At 38.1% G+C, this 18,562-nt stretch overlaps 1 protein-coding gene across 3 annotated transcripts; it reads left to right on the top strand.

The window, feature by feature from the left end:
• The first annotated feature begins 218 nt into the window (after positions 1–218).
• On the top strand, positions 219–16,840 carry spef2 (sperm flagellar 2). 3 transcript variants are annotated; one of them, XM_039620300.1, is made up of 39 exons: positions 219–397; positions 655–757; positions 859–1,111; positions 1,301–1,459; positions 1,650–1,793; positions 1,896–1,966; positions 2,104–2,314; positions 2,497–2,685; positions 3,678–3,865; positions 4,787–4,958; positions 5,184–5,406; positions 5,555–5,628; positions 5,772–5,835; positions 5,955–5,995; positions 6,214–6,317; positions 6,402–6,649; positions 6,765–6,834; positions 6,923–7,077; positions 7,275–7,424; positions 7,579–7,712; positions 7,957–8,084; positions 8,229–8,367; positions 8,491–8,628; positions 8,737–8,882; positions 8,993–9,058; positions 9,166–9,244; positions 9,424–9,483; positions 9,582–9,705; positions 9,799–9,924; positions 10,080–10,218; positions 10,545–10,617; positions 12,233–12,389; positions 12,490–12,596; positions 12,730–12,912; positions 13,165–13,257; positions 13,598–13,768; positions 13,847–14,056; positions 14,504–14,626; positions 15,263–16,840. In XM_039620300.1, the coding sequence occupies exons 1-39, from the start codon at positions 340–342 to the stop codon at positions 15,326–15,328; spliced, it is 5,139 nt and encodes a 1,712-aa protein (XP_039476234.1). In that variant the 5' UTR covers positions 219–339; the 3' UTR covers positions 15,329–16,840. The 3 variants fall into 3 exon arrangements, 2 of the variants coding, with proteins under 2 accessions (XP_039476234.1, XP_031606024.1); XM_031750164.2 differs by having other exon boundaries at positions 7,251–7,424; XR_005614997.1 differs by lacking the exons at positions 14,504–14,626; positions 15,263–16,840 and having other exon boundaries at positions 7,251–7,424; positions 13,620–13,768; positions 13,847–13,982.
• Positions 16,841–18,562: the final 1,722 nt, after the last annotated feature.

Here is an 18,562-nt window from a genome sequence, read left to right as displayed (position 1 = left end):
CCCATTACAAGTTATTATTTTCCTCTAATGATGGTTGTGTAGCTAAAAATACTTCTGTCCCTTTAGTATTAAGTAGCACAGGTTCTGGATCGGTTAGTAGTTATTAATTCTAGTTTTTAATTACACTTGTTTGTGAAATAAAAACTGATCCAGGGTAAGCTATACTCAAGCCTTCTTTTAAGGCCACCGGTAATGTTGATAGGGCGCCATGGCAACGGTGTACCAGTGGGATATGCTCCGCTGTTTTTTCTGACGTTATCCAGGAGCTAAAATGTCATACTCTTAGTAGCGTTAGGTTATGTGTTGTCTGAGTATAAATGTAAGAGCTGAAAAAGTACGATGTCGGATATATTGTGCCGGTGGCTGAACCAGGAGGTCCAGCTGTCAAAGGCTGTAGGTAAGTTTGTCCAACGAACTAGCTGCTAGCTTAATGAAGCTAAAGTTCGGTATAGATGTTGTTATTAGCTCCTGGACGCTAAAAAGACAAAGGGCACGTCCATTTATAAAGTCAAGAACGCAAGGGCTATTATTTCAAAGTTAATACACAATACTCATCAACACATTAACTCATTAAGCCAATAATTTTTCTGGACTGTTCAAAATATATTATACCAGTCGTTGTTTGGGTAAATGACTAAATGTTCATCTCCACAGAGCCAAAGACCATTGCCAAAGATTTCGCCAGTGGTTACCTAATGGGGGAAGTTTTGCATAAATATCAGCTGCAAAACGATTTCAATATGTTTATGAAGAAAGAGTAAGTTGCACCCTTCTTCTCTGTCTCTTAGCTACAGGTGCCTAATTCTGCAGTTCATTTAGGGTGTTCATAATAAGTGTAAATCACACCTTTCGTTTTAGCACCTCCGTCTCCAAACTGAATAATTTTACCCGCCTTGAGCCTACTCTCCAATTACTTGGGATCTCCTTCGACATAAACACAGCCCAAGACCTAATGCAGGAGAAGCAGGGAGTTGCCACACGCCTCCTATACCAACTCTATGTCTCACTTGAGAAGAACAGGAAAGCAGAAATTAGTGGGACAATGATGGAAATTATGCAGCCAGCAGGATGTGCAAGCCTGCACAAAAAGGAGCATCAGATCTACTCTGACGTAAGAGGGCTGTTTGTTTAGTGTGTGTATGTGGTTATTAGAGGCTTTTTTCTTTTGAAGCATGCTTGTTTTGATAGGTAAGAAACATATTTAGATTTTAAAAATGTATTGCTTTTTACGAATAATGAAAAATAAAATGATGATTTGGGCTCTGACGTGTATTTTCAAGCGTTTTTTCCTTTCATACAGCGACTGCGTCAGGTGGTGAGACGTGATACAGAATTGAAACTTCAGAAAATTTCTCAGCACTATGAGGAGAAATTCCAGCAGTTTGTGGTGACCCCTCCGATCGAGCAGAAGAGACAAGTCAAAGCCCAGGATGAGAAAAGACTGAAGAATATTGACAAGGTGCTGGAAGACATCGAAGATTAAATACAATATTAGCTTACTTAAATTGGTCTATAATTAAATCCTTTCCAAATTCTTTCTCATTCTCAGATGGCACACAGTATTTTCCTTTTGTACATTATCTTATATTATGCTATTGCAATAAAGAAAAGTTTGAGATACTTACCACTCTGAACTGTGTATGTTGCAGTTGCAGGCATTTCATCAGAAGCACAAAGGCATGACTTTTAACCAGACCACTTATATGCAGGTGCCTAAGCCACCTCCATACATTTCACAGCTCAGCCTAAAGAAGAGACAGCAGCAGCAGAAGCGCAAAGAACGGCAAGCACAGGTGTGATAGAGCTAAAAATGCTGTAATAATTTCCTAACCCATAGAGGAAATTTCATTTTTGGTCTGTTGTCTCTTGGGTGTTATTGTGTTTTGTTCACATAGATAGTCCAGACTGAAATAGCCCAGTTTGAGACAAACAGGAAGAAGGTAATTACTGCTGGGTTATCATCAAGGTAAGAGAATAGGAAAGTATTTTATTTATGAACTAAGCATATTTTTAAATGTCTGTTTTAATGGACATTTGTTCCAGTCTTAAATCTTTGCTACCATATAACTTCTTACATATGTTATTTTTTCTTTCTATTTTTAGTGGTCAGTCCCCCGTAGAGTTTTCCCTTGGTAGCAACAGTCAGGGCCGTGATTTGCTTGGACGTGGAAATAAGGTGATGTTACAGTCCAGCAACAGATACATACAAGAAATCCGAAAGAGGCTGGAGGAAAATGCTATAGCTTGCAAGGAGAGAGAGAAAAGACAAGACAGATTCCTGGTGGAGCAGCTCAAGGCCCATGAAGCTCAGGAGGTGAAACATCTCACTGAGAAATATTAATAGCCTTTGTTAAATATATTTAAAAAATCCAGTGGTTCTCAAATGTTTTTCCATCCCTCCTATTTTCTTTGACCTCAAATAGTCTGTTATTTGACTCTCATTTGTCATTTTAACCCCAAAATCAGCTAATCAGCCTCCTTTTCCCCACCCTTCAGGAGGCACGACGAGAGGAGCAACTGGTGAAGCGACTGACACGTCAGACTCAGCAGGAGCAGCGTTTGGCAACCCAGCTAATTCAGATACGTATGCAGAAGGAGGTCATCCGAGAGAACCGCCTGTTCAGAGAACAGCAGTACCAGCAGCGGAGAGAGAGAGACTTCCAGGAAGCTCTGGACAGGGAGGCGGTGAGATAGGATGATATATGAGGACGGATGTCTCACTGCTGTTGTTTTGTATTAGGCTTGGTCAGTAATAGTATTAATTGTCTAGTAGGGATAAAAATAAGAGGCCAGATTTACACAGGTTGTATTGTATCAACAGAATTTGTTATCTTGAAGAGAAACAGATGGACTTGAGAGGTATAGATAAAGGACATACTAAGTGTATGAATCATGTCCATTCAGTGGTCACAGATACACTACAGATGACAGATTTAGTGGAAAACAAATTAGTGATGTTCATGATTCACTGTGGTTTCAGTGTGAAAATATAGCTTTTTTTTAATCGCGTATAATTATTGGCAGTGGTATAGATTTACAGGTTAACTGTTATCACTTTATAACATTATAAGTTTAATTGTCAACAAATCCCAATAAAAGATACAAAGCAAATATGATGAAACAGTATGAGGGTGGAGCACTGTGGCACAGACGAATAAACTAAACCAGGCTTTGAATACATGAATACACAACAATGCTAACTACTTTTAATAGTTTTTATGGGATTTGATGACAGTGGCACGGACATAGAGAGTCACTTAATTAAATGTCAAATGTTTTGTATGGTGTCACCATTTTGTGCTGGTTTTATCACTAATTTAATTTCTCAGGGAACATCAGAGGAGAATTTTGTGAAAACATTTCTCAAATTCAGCTGTTATTTACAGAAGAAATGTAGAAAAGCATATAATTAAATGTACACAGAATGTCTTATAGGGTCTTTTTGTGCCTTTTTGTAAACTAGGCAGTAGTAGTGATAAAATTCTCCTTTCTGTTATTTTTTGTCTTTGTCTTCAGAACTATTTGTGAATAAAACTTAGTACTAAGTTTTATGCAGTAATTGATAAAATGTAATATTTAGCATCTTCCCTAATTTCTTAAATTAAAACACTGGTGATTAGCAGGAACCTTTATGCCTTCTCCACTGATTCCCTCTTTCTGACTGGGGCCTCATATAGGCTCTGGCTCAGCAGGCTAAGTTGGATCGTGCAGAAGAGATCAAAAAGGAGCTTGAATTCTGTAACAGGATTGCTGCTGAGAGAGCTCAAAGGAAATATAAGAAGCATTTTGAGAACTGCAGGGGCATTTTGGAGCAGATAATGGACTTGGCCACAAAGCTTGGAGAATATCGCCTACTCAATGGAAAGTACGTATCATAGTTGCTTTGTAAAGATGAAGTATAAATGCAGCAGATGGTGTTTGGTTTCAAAACGGACCTCTTGGTCATTTGATAAATGTGTGAAAATTCAAAAATGTGTTATAAAATGTATGTTTTCAGAGTGTACCACTAATAAGTTGCAGAAATATTTTTACATTGGCAACTTCATGATGTGAATAATTGGACTAAGGGTGAAAAGAGCACATGCTCTGCTCTATATACAGATTTAATTTGTTTAAATTAGAACACATTTCAAACTCAAAAATAATTTACAGATTTTTTTTTCTTAGAAAGTAACTGAAATAATTTGGGCACTTTTTAAAATATAGATTTTTTTCTATCCTTTATTTTAGTTTCTTTTTACTCAAAAACAATATAGAAAGTATTTTAGGAAAGTACTGACAAACTGAAATCTGACTGAAATTTTGAAGATGTTTTTAATGTTAATGCTAAAGCACTGCACAGTGTGGTACAAATGCTGATGTGAGTTCAAACCTGTGAAAAACTACCAATATTGGAAACTGTCGTTGTACAACTGACCAGTGGTCAAATAAAATTGGGCCATGTAAATATCCAGACTGTCTTTTCTCATGCTCATCATGCCTCATATTTGCTGTCTTGATCTATCCGTCTATCTGCAATGCTGTATGTATGTTATACTAGGTTTTACATGTCCCATGTCCACTGTGTCAGCCCTCCTACTCCTGACCAGATTAAGCATTCCTGTAGAGTTTATTTACAGCATTTTCCACCTCATTAAACATTGATTGACTAAATGAATACATTTAGACAACATTAAGAAACGTATTACGGTTGAATTAAGAGACTGGACATTGTTCAGATTTATAGTCCATATCCAACCTCAGAATTCAAGCTTTGCCTCCTGTCATTTTCTGCTATGATGTCCAGTCGGATTCCAGAGAAGCTGATGAGAGAGTGGAAGGAATTGCTGTTCAGTGGTCTTCCACTTTACGAGCCAATAAAGGACCACCAGCCAGGGTTTGGGTTCCGTGAACCACTAGACCCTGTAGAGCTTCAGAAGCAGGAGATACTCAACAACCAGGACTATGATGAATACACTGTGAGTTTGAAACATGAATGCAGTGTTTCAAAAATATTTTGAATGCACATTTGCCTTCCCTTACATATAGCTAACCTTTGTTGACAAGGTAACTTTATTTAGAATAAAAAGTGGTATGGCGATTGAGCTATATTTTTGACAATGAAGAAGTGTGTATCTAAATTCAAGTACCTGATGCTATCTTAATGCCTAAGGTCCTCTTTGTCTTTGACATACGTTTGTCAGAATATGGTGGGTGAGTGGGGATTGCCAGAGGAAGCTGAGGAAGTGAAATTACCTGTGACCAACAATGATATTCTTGGGTACATTGTCCAACGTCTGAGGAACGTTGTTGATCAACCCATCATGGAACCATCATCATCTCTATTTCCAGACTTTATCCTTAAGGCCTGCGTCCTTGGAAAGTTTTGCTCTGGCAAGACCACCTGCCTGTCCAAGATTGCTGAAGGCATGATATAAGAACAGATATTTACTGCATACACAAACACAAAGTTAATCTCCACTTAAATCTTTTCTTATATTATACTTGTATTATAAATGGATATTGGAGAAAATTGCATGGTTAGTTGTCACTGTATGTATTGTTTCTGCTTCAGCACATGGCATCTACGTCTTATCGACTGATACTTTGATTGAAGAGGCACTGAATGCTCACAAGAATGAAGAGAAGGTTAGTTAGAGACAATAAAATGAGTACTGTAACTGTACTAGCATCCATTCTTATTATAAATAGACTTTAAAAGATTTTTCAGGGCAAACATTTCAGTTATTTCTGCTGTCATTTCAAACAATTATTTTGGGCAAAATTAACAGAGCACAGCGCAGCAGAGTGAGGAAGACAATGAGCAACCTCTCGCAAACACATCAGTGAAATCTGGTGGGTTAATGAAGGTCTAATGATTTTATTCTACTCGGTTTTGTATTATACATTATGGTGTGTTTCTTTCCTTAGTATACAAAGCTGTTATCATCACTTCTTTTTTCATCTTTTTCCAGATCTTAAAAACCAAGAAGAAAATAGAGCCGGTAATGCAACAGTAAGTGCTGTTTGTGTATGTATGTGTTGTGCTTATCATCTTTGTATTTACTTATCATTTTTCTATTTACTTACACTACATAACAGCCTGTATCCATTTTACAACACCAATCTGTCTGAGGGAAATTGTTTTTGATCTTTGTTGTTAAAAAATATAAATATGTATTTGGAGAATCTAATGATTTGGAATTTGGGTAAAAGCTTTTCTTACTTTTCCAGCTTTCGAAGCGAGCCATACAAGGAGCTGCTGTGGAAAAAGAGCTGAGGAAAGGGAACACTATCCATAATGAGCTGTTAGTGGACATTATAGTAGAGGCGATCAGGTGAGAAATGTTGAGGCCATTCATATACAAAATGAACAACAAATCATGCTCTACATAGTGAAATAATTATTGTGTTTGCATTAGTCAGCTTCCATCTCAGTCAGGTTGGATTTTGGATGGATTCCCATTTGACATTGCTCAGGCACATCTTCTAGAGGAAGCCCTTGGTGGAGCTGTATCCTTAGAAAAGGAAGTTGTAAATAGCAGGAAGAACCTTGCTAAAGATCCCAATCCACCAAAACCTCCACCACCCCCTGCACCTGTGCTGGACCTGGTTTTGCTCCTGGATATTCCTGATGAGCATGCAGTCAGTCGTGGATACACTAAAATGGGTTTGATAACTCTTAGGAGCTTAATAATGTGTATCAACATGAACCTAAATATTAACTGTTAGGCTGTGTTTACATTAAACAAGTTAAATCTTAGTGTAATGTTTATGTTGTGCAGATCTGGATGATGCTGCTAGAACCTCCCAGTCTGCAGACAAGAATGTGTATCTGGCACAGATTGGACACAGGTACAAAAGAAGAAAACAGGAAGCTTAATTTGAAGGAAAAACCTTTGTTCTGTGTCTGTTAATATCCAGCATCATTTCTTCCCTTCAGGATAACAGCTTTTCAGGATACCTGGCCAAAACTGGAGAAATGGTTTGGTGAAAAGCAAAACATTTTGGTCCGTGTTGATGCAGATGTAGACGTTCAGGAGCTTTACAGTAGGGTGGAGTCTATCCTGCACCAAGCTATGTTGAAAACACAGGGAGGTGAGTGGTTGGTATTTTGTAATTCAGCTCATTTTAGTGAACTTGGATTGTCATCATCCTTGCCTGTGTTTCCAGGATTAGCTACAGTACTTTTATTTATATGGTAAACAAAGTGTTGTAGATCACTTATTCATAGCGTTTGCTTTCAAAATTATGACATATTCTCTTATCAGCTTTTTCCGGTCCTCCTGTTAAAGATGCTGTACTAGACAGTGCAAAAGCTCCCAAGCTGTCCTCTTCAAGTACACCTTCAGGTGTAGACCAGCCTACAGCTCTCACTGAAGAAACTGTTGAGCCCACAGAGTCCTGCTCCAGCCTTAAAGAGGAAAAGGTCCAAGGTCTCAGAGGTGACTTGCTCAGTATTCTGCTAATTTAAACAATTGTGTGTGTCTTTTCACTGACCTGTTTTAGGCCATTTGATATTTTTGACAAATAAGTATTTTAGGGTGGTTTGGCACAAATTTGTGAATATTTACGTATTTTTTCTTGCTTTTTCAAAAGGGCCCAGTAGGAGTGCATCAGTATCCTCAGTGTGCAGTGTTAGCTGTCAAGGAGCCCCCAAAAACTCACCTAAGTCTAAGTCTTTCTGCCCCCGATCATCCGTCCAGCTCTATGTGAATGAACCACTTCCTCCGGTATGATACGACCCTGTATAACTTTGTCTTCCCTGAAAGATTTTGTTAGTTAGCGGATATGACTCATTGGAGGTAACCATAGGGAGACTTTATTACACAATTTAGTCCAAGCACAGTTTCAGAGTTAATGAGATTTATTAAATGAAATTCTTTGCTATATATCTTCTGCTGCATTAAAGAGTATTTTGTTTGGTTTTGTCTTTTTTTACTCTGTCCTCTCATACTTCCATTTGATCCTGTCTAGGAGATCCCAGAGTACCTGTGCTCATACTGGGACACATTGTGCAATTCTTATGTAGACGGGGTAAAGACGGTGATGCAAGAGCTGCGCTCACAACGCTCTGTTATCAACCATCATCTGTTTAATATCAGGTATTCTGCCAAGCCTTTGTTTATACCTATAGGTCAGAAATGTTTTACGAATAAAAGATGCATTTTCATTGAAAACAATCATTTATGAAAACTGGTGCTATATTAATTTATTAATGTGCATTTTTTGGTTTTTGGTGTCTGTAGAAAGCATTACAAACATTATTTGGGGCGCCCAGACTTAAAGCAGGAGTTAGTGTCTCAATGGCAGAAGAACTTCAACAGCATCCCCGATGATATGAGAGAAGATGAGGATACCAAAGAAGAGCTACATCTGAGATTGGATGTAAGAAGACTTTACAATACAAAACAAATATTCCTAAAATCATGAAATTTGTATTAAAAACGAATGAAATAAACTTAAAATAAAAAACATATATTTAAGATTCAATGATTTGCGGGCATACAGGAGCTACGTGAACGTTTGTGGGACATTACTGACAAGCGTAAGGAGCAGGATGAGCAAGAGAGGGCTTCTCTCATGAGTGATGGTTGGTTGGAAGAGCACATTGTTGTTCTCGTCAACCACCACTCTATACTTACGCAGGTAACACTGTAGTTTTTGTTTTGGCTATTTTAAATCTGTACCCTATGTCTCTTACATAAAAATGTCTCTTAAATATCACCATAATCTTTGATTGTTAATGTTGTGTAGGTGGAGTTGAACCGCTTCCAGGAGACGCTCTGTATTCTCAGGGTCTACTATTTAAGCATGTGTGAACAGATGCTTCCCAAACCACTCTCAAATTTTTTTTATATTCCTTTAATGGAAAATACAGAAAATAAGGATCAGGATGAGAGGCAAGAAGGATATTATTATTAGCCACTCAGACATATTAATACAAGATAGTGAAATGATAGAATGCTAAATATTTACACATAATGAGTACAGAAAGTTTTTGTTTCATCAGGAGTGAACCACCAGGATCAAGTTTGTGCAATCTGGATGAAGGAGAGGACAAGAAGAAGTTACATTTGTAAGGGAGAAGCACACTTGCACTAGTTTTTATTGTTTGTTGTTCACTCATAGAAACACTTCCCTGTTTTGTTTTTTTATTTTGTTTTTTTTTGTTTTTTTCTTTAGTACTCCACTCACCAGACATCCTGACGCCTCTGGAAGGGTCTCCAAGACAAAAGGCCAAGATCAGCCAGAACCTGTTCAAGTCAGATTTCCTGTTTCTCTTTAAGTGCCCTTTATTTTTCAGCGCACACACCCACACACACACCCACATAGACACATTTTGCTAATGTTAATGGATTTTAGATGCGGTTTGTGAATTTGTACTTAACTTACATAAAATTGTTGATGTTATTGACCGTTTTTCATTTTTTGTAATAATAGCCACCACACGAAAAACTGATATCTGGCTATGAGGAAGCACTCACAGCTATCAGCAATCTGGTAATGGTCTATGTATATTTCTAAAAGAAGTTCATGGAGGTATTTTTATGGAAGTATATACTTGATTTCTGAATGGAATGGGTTATATATTTCTATAGGTGTCAGGAGAAACAGACAGGTCGGAGACAAAAGAGCAGGACGAGAAACTACCAGAGAAAGAAAAGGAGAAGGCCTCCACAAGTGAAAATAAAAACAACAAACAAAAGCAGTCATCCAAAAAAGGCATGTCTCATGTAGATCATTAATAAAGTCATAGAGGTGCCCACAAAATACACACTAAGTTTTTTTCTCTCATTGTTCATTTTGTTGCTCCAGATCAGTCATCCCCACCACAGACACCCAGCCAGGCAACAGCCGAGGAGAGAAACTCAGAGAAGCCTTATAATCCTAAAGTTAGAGAAAAATTACACGGAGAATATTCAGCTGCTGTAACTCATGAAGGTATACACACACACATTAACAGAGGCAGTGGTTTCTCTCTCTGTCTCTCATATCCATCTATGTATGTATTTTGAGATGTGCACATATATGCAGATGTATTGATGTATATATGGTCATTGTGTCCCTCTGTTTATGTGCATGTGCCCGCTTTCTAGAGGATGCGGTAAAGGCCCGCATTGCACTGGTGAAAGCTCATGGTCTGGTGATGGTACAGTCCCTGCAAAGCACAGCAGAAGAGATTTTTGGCAACATGGAGAAGTGGCTACACGAACGTTATCTTGCAGAAATGAAGAGGTATGGTACAGTGTGAGCGTCAGCTTGAAACAGTGTTCAGATCTCGTAATCTGTAATTGGATTACCTAAGCCCTACAAATTGCAAAGGTTATCACCACACTTTTGTCCCTTAGTGTAATTTTTATTTATTGTGTGACAAATGATGTTAGTATGTCATTGTTACCATAATGCTATACATATATGTCAATAGGTGCTTTTGCCACTAAGATAAATGTTTTACTAATGGTCAACTTTTTATACACTATTTTTGAATTGGAGAGATTTTCTGTCATAAATGGCATAAAAGAAATTCTTCATATTTTATGAGTCTTTCTTCTTTTCTTTAGCATTGACCAATTAACAGAAGTGGTTCACCACCACATAGAGACTGGTGCTAAGTTGAAGAATGAGCTGGTGTTGGTATGTAATGACTTCTTTTATGTATATGTATGTATGTATATATATATATATATGTATTATATATATATATATATATATATATATATATATATATATATATATATATATATATATATATATATATATATATATATATATATATATATACACATACAGGAGTGCAGAATTATTAGGCAAATGAGTATTTTGTCCACATCATCCTCTTCATGCATGTTGTCTTACTCCAAGCTGTATAGGCTCGAAAGCCCACTACCAATTAAGCATATTAGGTGATGTGCATCTCTGTAATGAGAAGGGGTGTGGTCTAATGACATCAACACCCTATATCAGGTGTGCATAATTATTAGGCAACTTCCTTTCCTTTGGCAAAATGGGTCAAAAGAAGGACTTGACAGGCTCAGAAAAGTAAAAAATAGTGAGATATCTTGCAGAGGGATGCAGCAGTCTTAAAATTGCAAAGCTTCTGAAGCGTGATCATCGAACAATCAAGCGTTTCATTCAAAATAGTCAACAGGGTCGCAAGAAGCGTGTGGAAAACCAAGGCGCAAAATAACTGCCCATGAACTGAGAAAAGTCAAGCGTGCAGCTGCCAAGATGCCACTTGCCACCAGTTTGGCCATATTTCAGAGCTGCAACATCACTGGAGTGCCCAAAAGCACAAGGTGTGCAATACTCAGAGACATGGCCAAGGTAAGAAAGGCTGAAAGACGACCACCACTGAACAAGACACACAAGCTGAAACGTCAAGACTGGGCCAAGAAATATCTCAAGACTGATTTTTCTAAGGTTTTATGGACTGATGAAATGAGAGTGAGTCTTGATGGGCCCGTGGCTGGATTGGTAAAGGGCAGAGAGCTCCAGTCCGACTCAGACGCCAGCAAGGTGGAGGTGGAGTACTGGTTTGGGCTGGTATCATCAAAGATGAGCTTGTGGGGCCTTTTGGGTTGAGGATGGAGTCAAGCTCAACTCCCAGTCCCTACTGCCAGTTTCTGGAAGACACCTTCTTGAAGCAGTGGTACAGGAAGAAGTCTGCATCCTTCAAGAAAAACATGATTTTCATGCAGGACAATGCTCTGAACAGTGTCTGGGAGGCTGTGGTTGCTGCTGCACGCAATGTTGATGGTGAACAGATCAAAACACTGACAGAATCCATGGATGGCAGGCTTTTGAGTGTCCTTGCAAAGAAAGGTGGCTATATTGGTCGCTGATCTGTTTTTGTTTTGTTTTTGAATGTCAGAAATGTATATTTGTGAATGTGGAGATGTTATATTGGTTTCACTGGTAAAATAAATAATTGAAATGGGTATACATTTGTTTTTGTTAAGTTGCCTAATAATTATGCACAGTAATAGTCACCTGCACACACAGATATCCCCTAAAATAGCTAAAACTAAAAACAAACTAAAACTACTTCCAAAAACATTCAGCTTTGATATTAATGAGTTTTTGGGTTCATTGAGAACATGGTTGTTGTTCAATAATAAAATTATTCCTCAAAAATACAACTTGCCTAATAATTCTGCACTCCCTGTATATATATCATATATATCACATTTTAATAAATTATTCCAGAAGAATCTGACATTTCCATCATTTTCCATATTCTCTTAATCAGGAGTGTTCTGACTTTTATCTGAATGGAGACTGCCGTGTGATTGCTAGCCCACTTCCCCCTCCCCGTCCACCTCCTTTGGAGAAACCCATGAGGTCCACCCCAACCATAGCTCAGCTAGAGTTACTGTACCAGCATCTATACAGCATTTCTCCATCAGGTGCAAATTGGAGAGAAAAGCTCTGGTTTGGAGCAATTAATTCTACAGTAATGTCTGTCAGTTAATCCATTATTTACTTCTCCTTCTTGCTGACTTTAAGGCTTCATGTCTACATCTGGGTTCTTCAGTTTGCTCAAAGATATCATCACTACTAACATGGGCAGAGACACCTTGCCTGAGCCCTGGATGGACAAAAGTGAATCACAGGTACAGAAACTTTTAGAGTTGAGTAATAATATATGACAGTGTGGTTTAAAGACTGCAAAACATTTCTGCCTCATGTTGTTCTGTCATATTATGCAGATTTTGTAGACAGTGTTATTGTCTGTTCTGTTCCCAGTTGATGGAGATTGTGTCTTCATTGACGGACAGCTATGAGCTGGTAGACTGGCGTCGGTTTCTGCTCAGTGCTGCTCTTCCTTGGCCATTTCCTTTGTTAAGTCAGCTGCTGGATGTGCTACAACAGTTCAAGGCAGCAGATACTGGTGACACAGGCTATATAAATGAGGAGAACTACCTGAAAGTAAGTCCATTTGTTGCTTTGTTAACTGTAACATTTTAACAGATTTTTAAAAAATCACATTAAATCAATCTACTCTAGATAAAGCTATACCCTCACACTTTGTATGACCCTTCTTGTTCCGTGATCAGGCCTTGGTTTGAGTTATAATATCACATTTAGACTGTATTATATATTTGGTAGAGTATAAAATGAAATACTTACCTCCCTAAAAGGAAGTGATTAAGTAGCTTTTCTTGCCTCCTTTGTCATCAGACAGAGTTGTGGTTCTCCACTGAAAGTGTCCAGACTGTTCCTGAGGACCCCTCTGAGCCTGTACCTTATGAGCGTCTGGCCAACCTTCGCAAGGTGACTTCCTGTCAAGCCTAAAAGCTTGGGTTACTTCACCACCACAGTGGTAAATTTAGATGGGCGTAGTGCACAAGCAACATAAATGGAAAAAAAACACAAGAAAGTGTAAAAACATCAAAGGTGCTATAGAGCATTTTCCAGCTTTTGAAATGTTACAGTACAAAAAATGCCATTTTGTTCATTTCCATATTGTAAAAATCATTAACCTACAACACAAAAGGGAGTGGGTCCAGTCATTGTGATCATGTTTTAATTCTCCATCTTCTTTTTTCTGGTTAAATGAGCTGCAGATAATAAATGAATTAAGTGTAAAATGTGGTCTTTTTTCTTTCCTCAGTTCTTTTTCCACATGTTTGCAGACCACTCCTTCTCTCCCTCTCGATTGGATTATGTGTCCATGCTGAAGTACTTTGCTGCAGACCCCAACCCCACACAGGGCTTCATCCGAGCACTTAGCGTGATCCTTGGTCAAAAGCTCACGCATTCCTCACTGAGCCATCTTGTCAAAGTGAGTATGTAAAAGGAAAAGTATCATGCAAAATCGCTGCAATGCATTTCACATTATAATTGTGGGTTGTGTATTCAGTCTATGCCCATCATAGAAGAGAATGCAGACCTCACCTCCTCTGAACTTGACTACAAGGAAGAAGGGGCTCTCAGTGCCTCAAGCATTTTTGTGGATGAGCAGGAAGTGTCGATCCCTGCTCTCCTTTCTGTCATCTGCCACAAAATCACTAAGATGGAAGACAAAAGCCACGTTCCCTCCAGCAGCCCGAGTCAGAAGGAGCACACTGCGGTATAGATGCCTATGAGAGTTCAAACTGAGCATTTAATAAAATTAATAAATACAAATTACAACTAAAATAAATGAATGATTAGATTAATTTGGAAAATGAATAAATGTAGAAAAATAGGTGAAGTCTTATCTCAGCAATGCTTTGTAATTTTTGTAGGTCTTACAAGATTCACACACTTGTTACTTTTCAGGCACTATGTTTAGTCTTTTAATGGTACTATGATTGAGGTGCTGTAAAAATAAGATGGACCCCTGAAGAAAATCTCCAGTATAACAAACTGTCAGTTGTTGTATGTGTGTAATAACAGAAATGAAGAACAGATGCATTTCAAAGGATAGGATTAGGAGCAATGCTAACAAAGCAAATCATGACCATGAGCATAAATATTAACCATAACACTAAGCTCTTCTCTAATGATAATACTATTACTATCTGCTGGCCTGCAGAACCTGGTGGAAGTGTTCAGAGAGCTGGGATATGATCCTGAGGACCATGTCCCTTTTTCCATTCTCTCTCAGCATCCTTCTGTTCAGTCGCTGATGGAGAGTTGTACACACCACCAGCTTGTGGTAAGTTTCTACTTACTGACTCACCAGTATTGATATGGTTTGTTTTTTACTCTGACCCACGGCTTCAGTGAGAGTCCAACATTGCATAACATTTGTCCTCTCCTACACTGATCAGTCATGCCTACTTATCTACAGTTGTGGTCAGCAGTTTACGGGCACTCATCATGAGCATAAATAACACAGTCATTTGGGGCTCTTGATGATTTCTTTGAATTGTTCTTTTTCCAGGGTGGAATGATTGCACACTATACATCTTTAATTACTTAAAAAAAACAAGTATGTGGTGCAAATATTTGGATTTTTAAAAAATTATTATTTTCTCTAATCACACAATGTCAAAAATATGCAAACAGGCATACACATACATCTCCACGATATTTGGCTAACTTTCGCTTAGCAAGTTGCACCTTGACCAAATGACCAAATGCTTTTGATTACCATCAAAAAGGTTCTGACATAATTCTGGCTGGATATTTGACGACTCTTCTTGGCAGAAACTTCATCCACTCTGGAAAAAGAACACGTCAATGAAATCATTAAATGCCCAAAATGATGATGACCGTATGTAAACTCAACTGTATATTAAACATAATGTGCAACAGTATTCTCACTGAGTATTCTCTCACTGTCTTTCAGAACATTCATCGAGTGTTACTGGACAGTCAGCATGGAGGAGAGACTAACAGCTCAACACTTTCATAAAGGATAAGATAGACATAATTCTGACCGCACCGTGAAGAACTCTAACTTGGGAAATGCACATGTGGATGCTTTTGAAGTGTTCTTATTACTTTAATTTTTAAAATGCTATGTTAATTCAAATAGATAGATGTGCATCCATACACTGGTGTTGTACTACATATTTGAGATGGGAACAGTAACATATGGTGGTGGGATTGACCTTGCTAACTTTTTTGTCCTGTGATACACTCCAGAAGTTTTCATGAGTGAGGTGCTTTTTTTAATTGTTCAGGATAATTCAGATGTCAAGCCTGACTTGTCCGTCACTGACTGCTGTGGCACCAACAACCCTATCATAGCTCATTCAGGACTTATGTGTTATGGTAGCAGCTTTCCACTTTTTTCATAAACAGAGAAGTATGAATAAATGATATTTCAACAAATAATGTAGATTGTTAGACAATTTGTCTTACTAAAGGCAAGAAAACCTGTTATTATACCAATACTATGTTCTAATGATAGGACTTCTTTTTGTAAAAGGATGATTTTGCCAAGCATGAGGCATTTCTTGGTTTTATGGTGATAATCCATTTTGTTCTGCTGATATCTTTTGGAAATTTGTCCATTTGTCTTGATCATCACTCAGTTTAATAAGCTGCCTGGCTCATTAAATTGAACTTTTCCATAAGGAATTGTTTTAGCAGGAAGATTTTTATTATCTGTTTCTAATGAAGGAGAATAATTTTGTTACCACATAATACAAACAGCATGGGTAATGTATTTTGGACTTTTTTGCTTCTGGCTGTCCCAGTGCTGTCTGTGACTGACTCTGTCTGATTGGTGAGTAGTGGAGTATCCATCCATCCATCCATTTTCTTTCACACATCCAATTCAGGCTAAAGCGCATTCCAGCTGCCACAGAGCAAGGGTTTTGGTACACCCTGTATAGGTCACCAGTCTGTCACAGAGCTAACACATAGAGACATATTCACACAATTTAAAATGACCAATTAACCTGACTCCATGCATGTCTTTGGACTGTGAGATGAGGACAGAGTACCTACACAGAGACACGGAGAACATGCAAACTCCATACAGAATGGCTTCAGGCTGGATTTAAACCCAGGACCTTCTTGCTGTAAGGTTAACTAGCGTGCCACCAGAGTACACACAAATTTTGTTTAAAAAAATTGCATTAGAGTATATTGTATATAAGTTCATACAGTATTAGGTAAACCTTCTGTTGATATAAAAACAGTGAAAGCTCTGTTTTTTCCAAACGACAAACAAGACTTTACTGAGCAGGTATCACACAAATTTTAGACGACTTGTTTACATATACGAGAATGACTGGAGACACTGTTGATAAACTTTCAGGGATCTTAAAAAAAACAAAAATGTGCACCCATTTAGTCTCTGTTGGACATTCTTGAATTAATGGTACTGTAAAATAGAAAGTTGTTATAGCTTCCTCTCTCTTTGTCTCAGGGATAACTTTAATGACCTCCCAAACTTCAGGAGGTACCTGTCCTTGGCGGCAACATCTCTGCGGGGGACAGGAAGAGACTGAACAGGCTGATCCGCAGGGCCAGCTCTGTTCTAGGATGCCCTCTGGACCCAGTGGAGGTGGTGAGTGACAGGAGAATGGTGGCTAAGCTGTCATCCCTGTTGGACAACATCTCCCACCCCATGCATGAGACTGTGACAGCACTGAGCAGCTCCTTCAGTGGCAGGCTGCGGCACCCACGGTGTGGGACGGAGAGATTTCGCAGGTCTTTCCTCCCCACTGCTGTCAGACTCCACAATAAAGACTTTAACTGATCAAACACACACATCCACAAATGTGCAATAACACTAATGTGCAATAATCTTTTCTGGCATCGTTGTATTTTTACTCAATTGTATATAGCATTTGTACTCTATTTTTATCTCATTGTATATTTTATTCTATTTTATTCTACTGTATATAGTATTTTATTTTATTCTATTCTGTACAGTTGTGTACTGTATTTATTCTTATTTTATTTTATTCTAATTTTTGCTTCATAACTTTTGCACTGTCCACTTCCTGCTGTGACAAAACAAATTTCCCACGTGTGGGACTAATAAAGGTTATCTTATCTTATCCTTCCAGTATGAGAGGCTGCTGGGAGAGACAGACATAATAACTTTCCTTCAGAAGGAACATTGTGATATTACCGTCCTTGATGCTTGTGACCCCTGTTCCTTCATCCTGGCACACAAACCCAGTATGTCATGGTTATTTTCATCCATTCAGCCTTAACATTACCTCAGTAATATATCCAATATAATATAATATAACACTATCTAGGTACTCTCCCAATAGCTCAATGTGAATAAATCAGAGGCTCAAAAGCGTTATGCAACTTTTTATATGTTTTTTTTATATGGTCTCTCCAGGTGTCCACTATATAACTTTCTATCCTGGCACTCTGAAGGGTTCTTTATCCATCCAGTATCCTACATTCCAGTGTTCAGTTCCCAGCTTTCTGACCACTCAAACATCTGGGGTCAGGCAAAGAACCTCTTTTATTCTTTACTGAGTTCTACAATAAAGGTAATATCTGCACACACCATCCATGAACACTTAGTTGTCACTAGCACTTTAGAAATACTAATACAATAATACTCAAGTGACTGATTTCACTTTTAGTTACTCTGTAGTAGTACCTTTAATTTACCTCAATTATCTCTCGATTTACTAAGATTTCTTTGTTATCTAAGATAAAAAACTGTTTCCATTAGCAGACAGTCTAAATACTGTGCTGGTGGGAGGGCTTTTTTGTTCTTTCACTAATAACCAATTAGGACAGCTTTTAGTGTCCATTCAGTGCTTTGTTGCCTTTTCTCTTTTTTGTCTGGCAGTTAAATTACATTCATTTAAATTTGATTTTATTTATATGGTGCCAAATCACAACAACAGTTGCCTCACGGCCAATCAGTGGCACCCGCGCTAGTTACAGGTGCCACTGGGTCCTGTCTCTGCCTTGTGTCCGAACTGAAACAGAGGGCAGAAAAAACTCTAAAATCATGACAGGAGGGGAGGAAACAAGGAATATTGATAAGAAAATTAGAAAGCTGCTTAAGATTGTAGATGAGCAAAGCAGAATCCTGGAAATTCACAGTGCAGAGAAGAAAAACAAAACATAATAGTGATCAGAGTACATGGAAGACACATTAGTAACATACGTCCAAAATACTGTAATTTAAAAAAAAAAAAAAACTTTTAGTTTA

The sequence above is a fragment of the Oreochromis aureus genome, linkage group 12, assembly GCF_013358895.1.
Source record: "Oreochromis aureus strain Israel breed Guangdong linkage group 12, ZZ_aureus, whole genome shotgun sequence".
Classification (NCBI taxonomy): domain Eukaryota; kingdom Metazoa; phylum Chordata; class Actinopteri; order Cichliformes; family Cichlidae; genus Oreochromis; species Oreochromis aureus.
This window is presented reverse-complemented; position numbering and strand designations above follow the sequence as displayed.

Bases quoted from the DNA above. Each gene is read 5' to 3' on its own strand.
- spef2 (XM_031750164.2), top strand. From the start codon at position 340: ATGTCGGATATATTGTGCCGGTGGCTGAACCAGGAGGTCCAGCTGTCA. The intron at 5,629-5,771 runs GTTAGTTAGAGA...CAAAATTAACAG, and splicing joins CTCACAAGAATGAAGAGAAG to AGCACAGCGCAGCAGAGTGA. The intron at 9,706-9,798 runs GCATGTCTCATG...TTGTTGCTCCAG, and splicing joins AAAGCAGTCATCCAAAAAAG to ATCAGTCATCCCCACCACAG.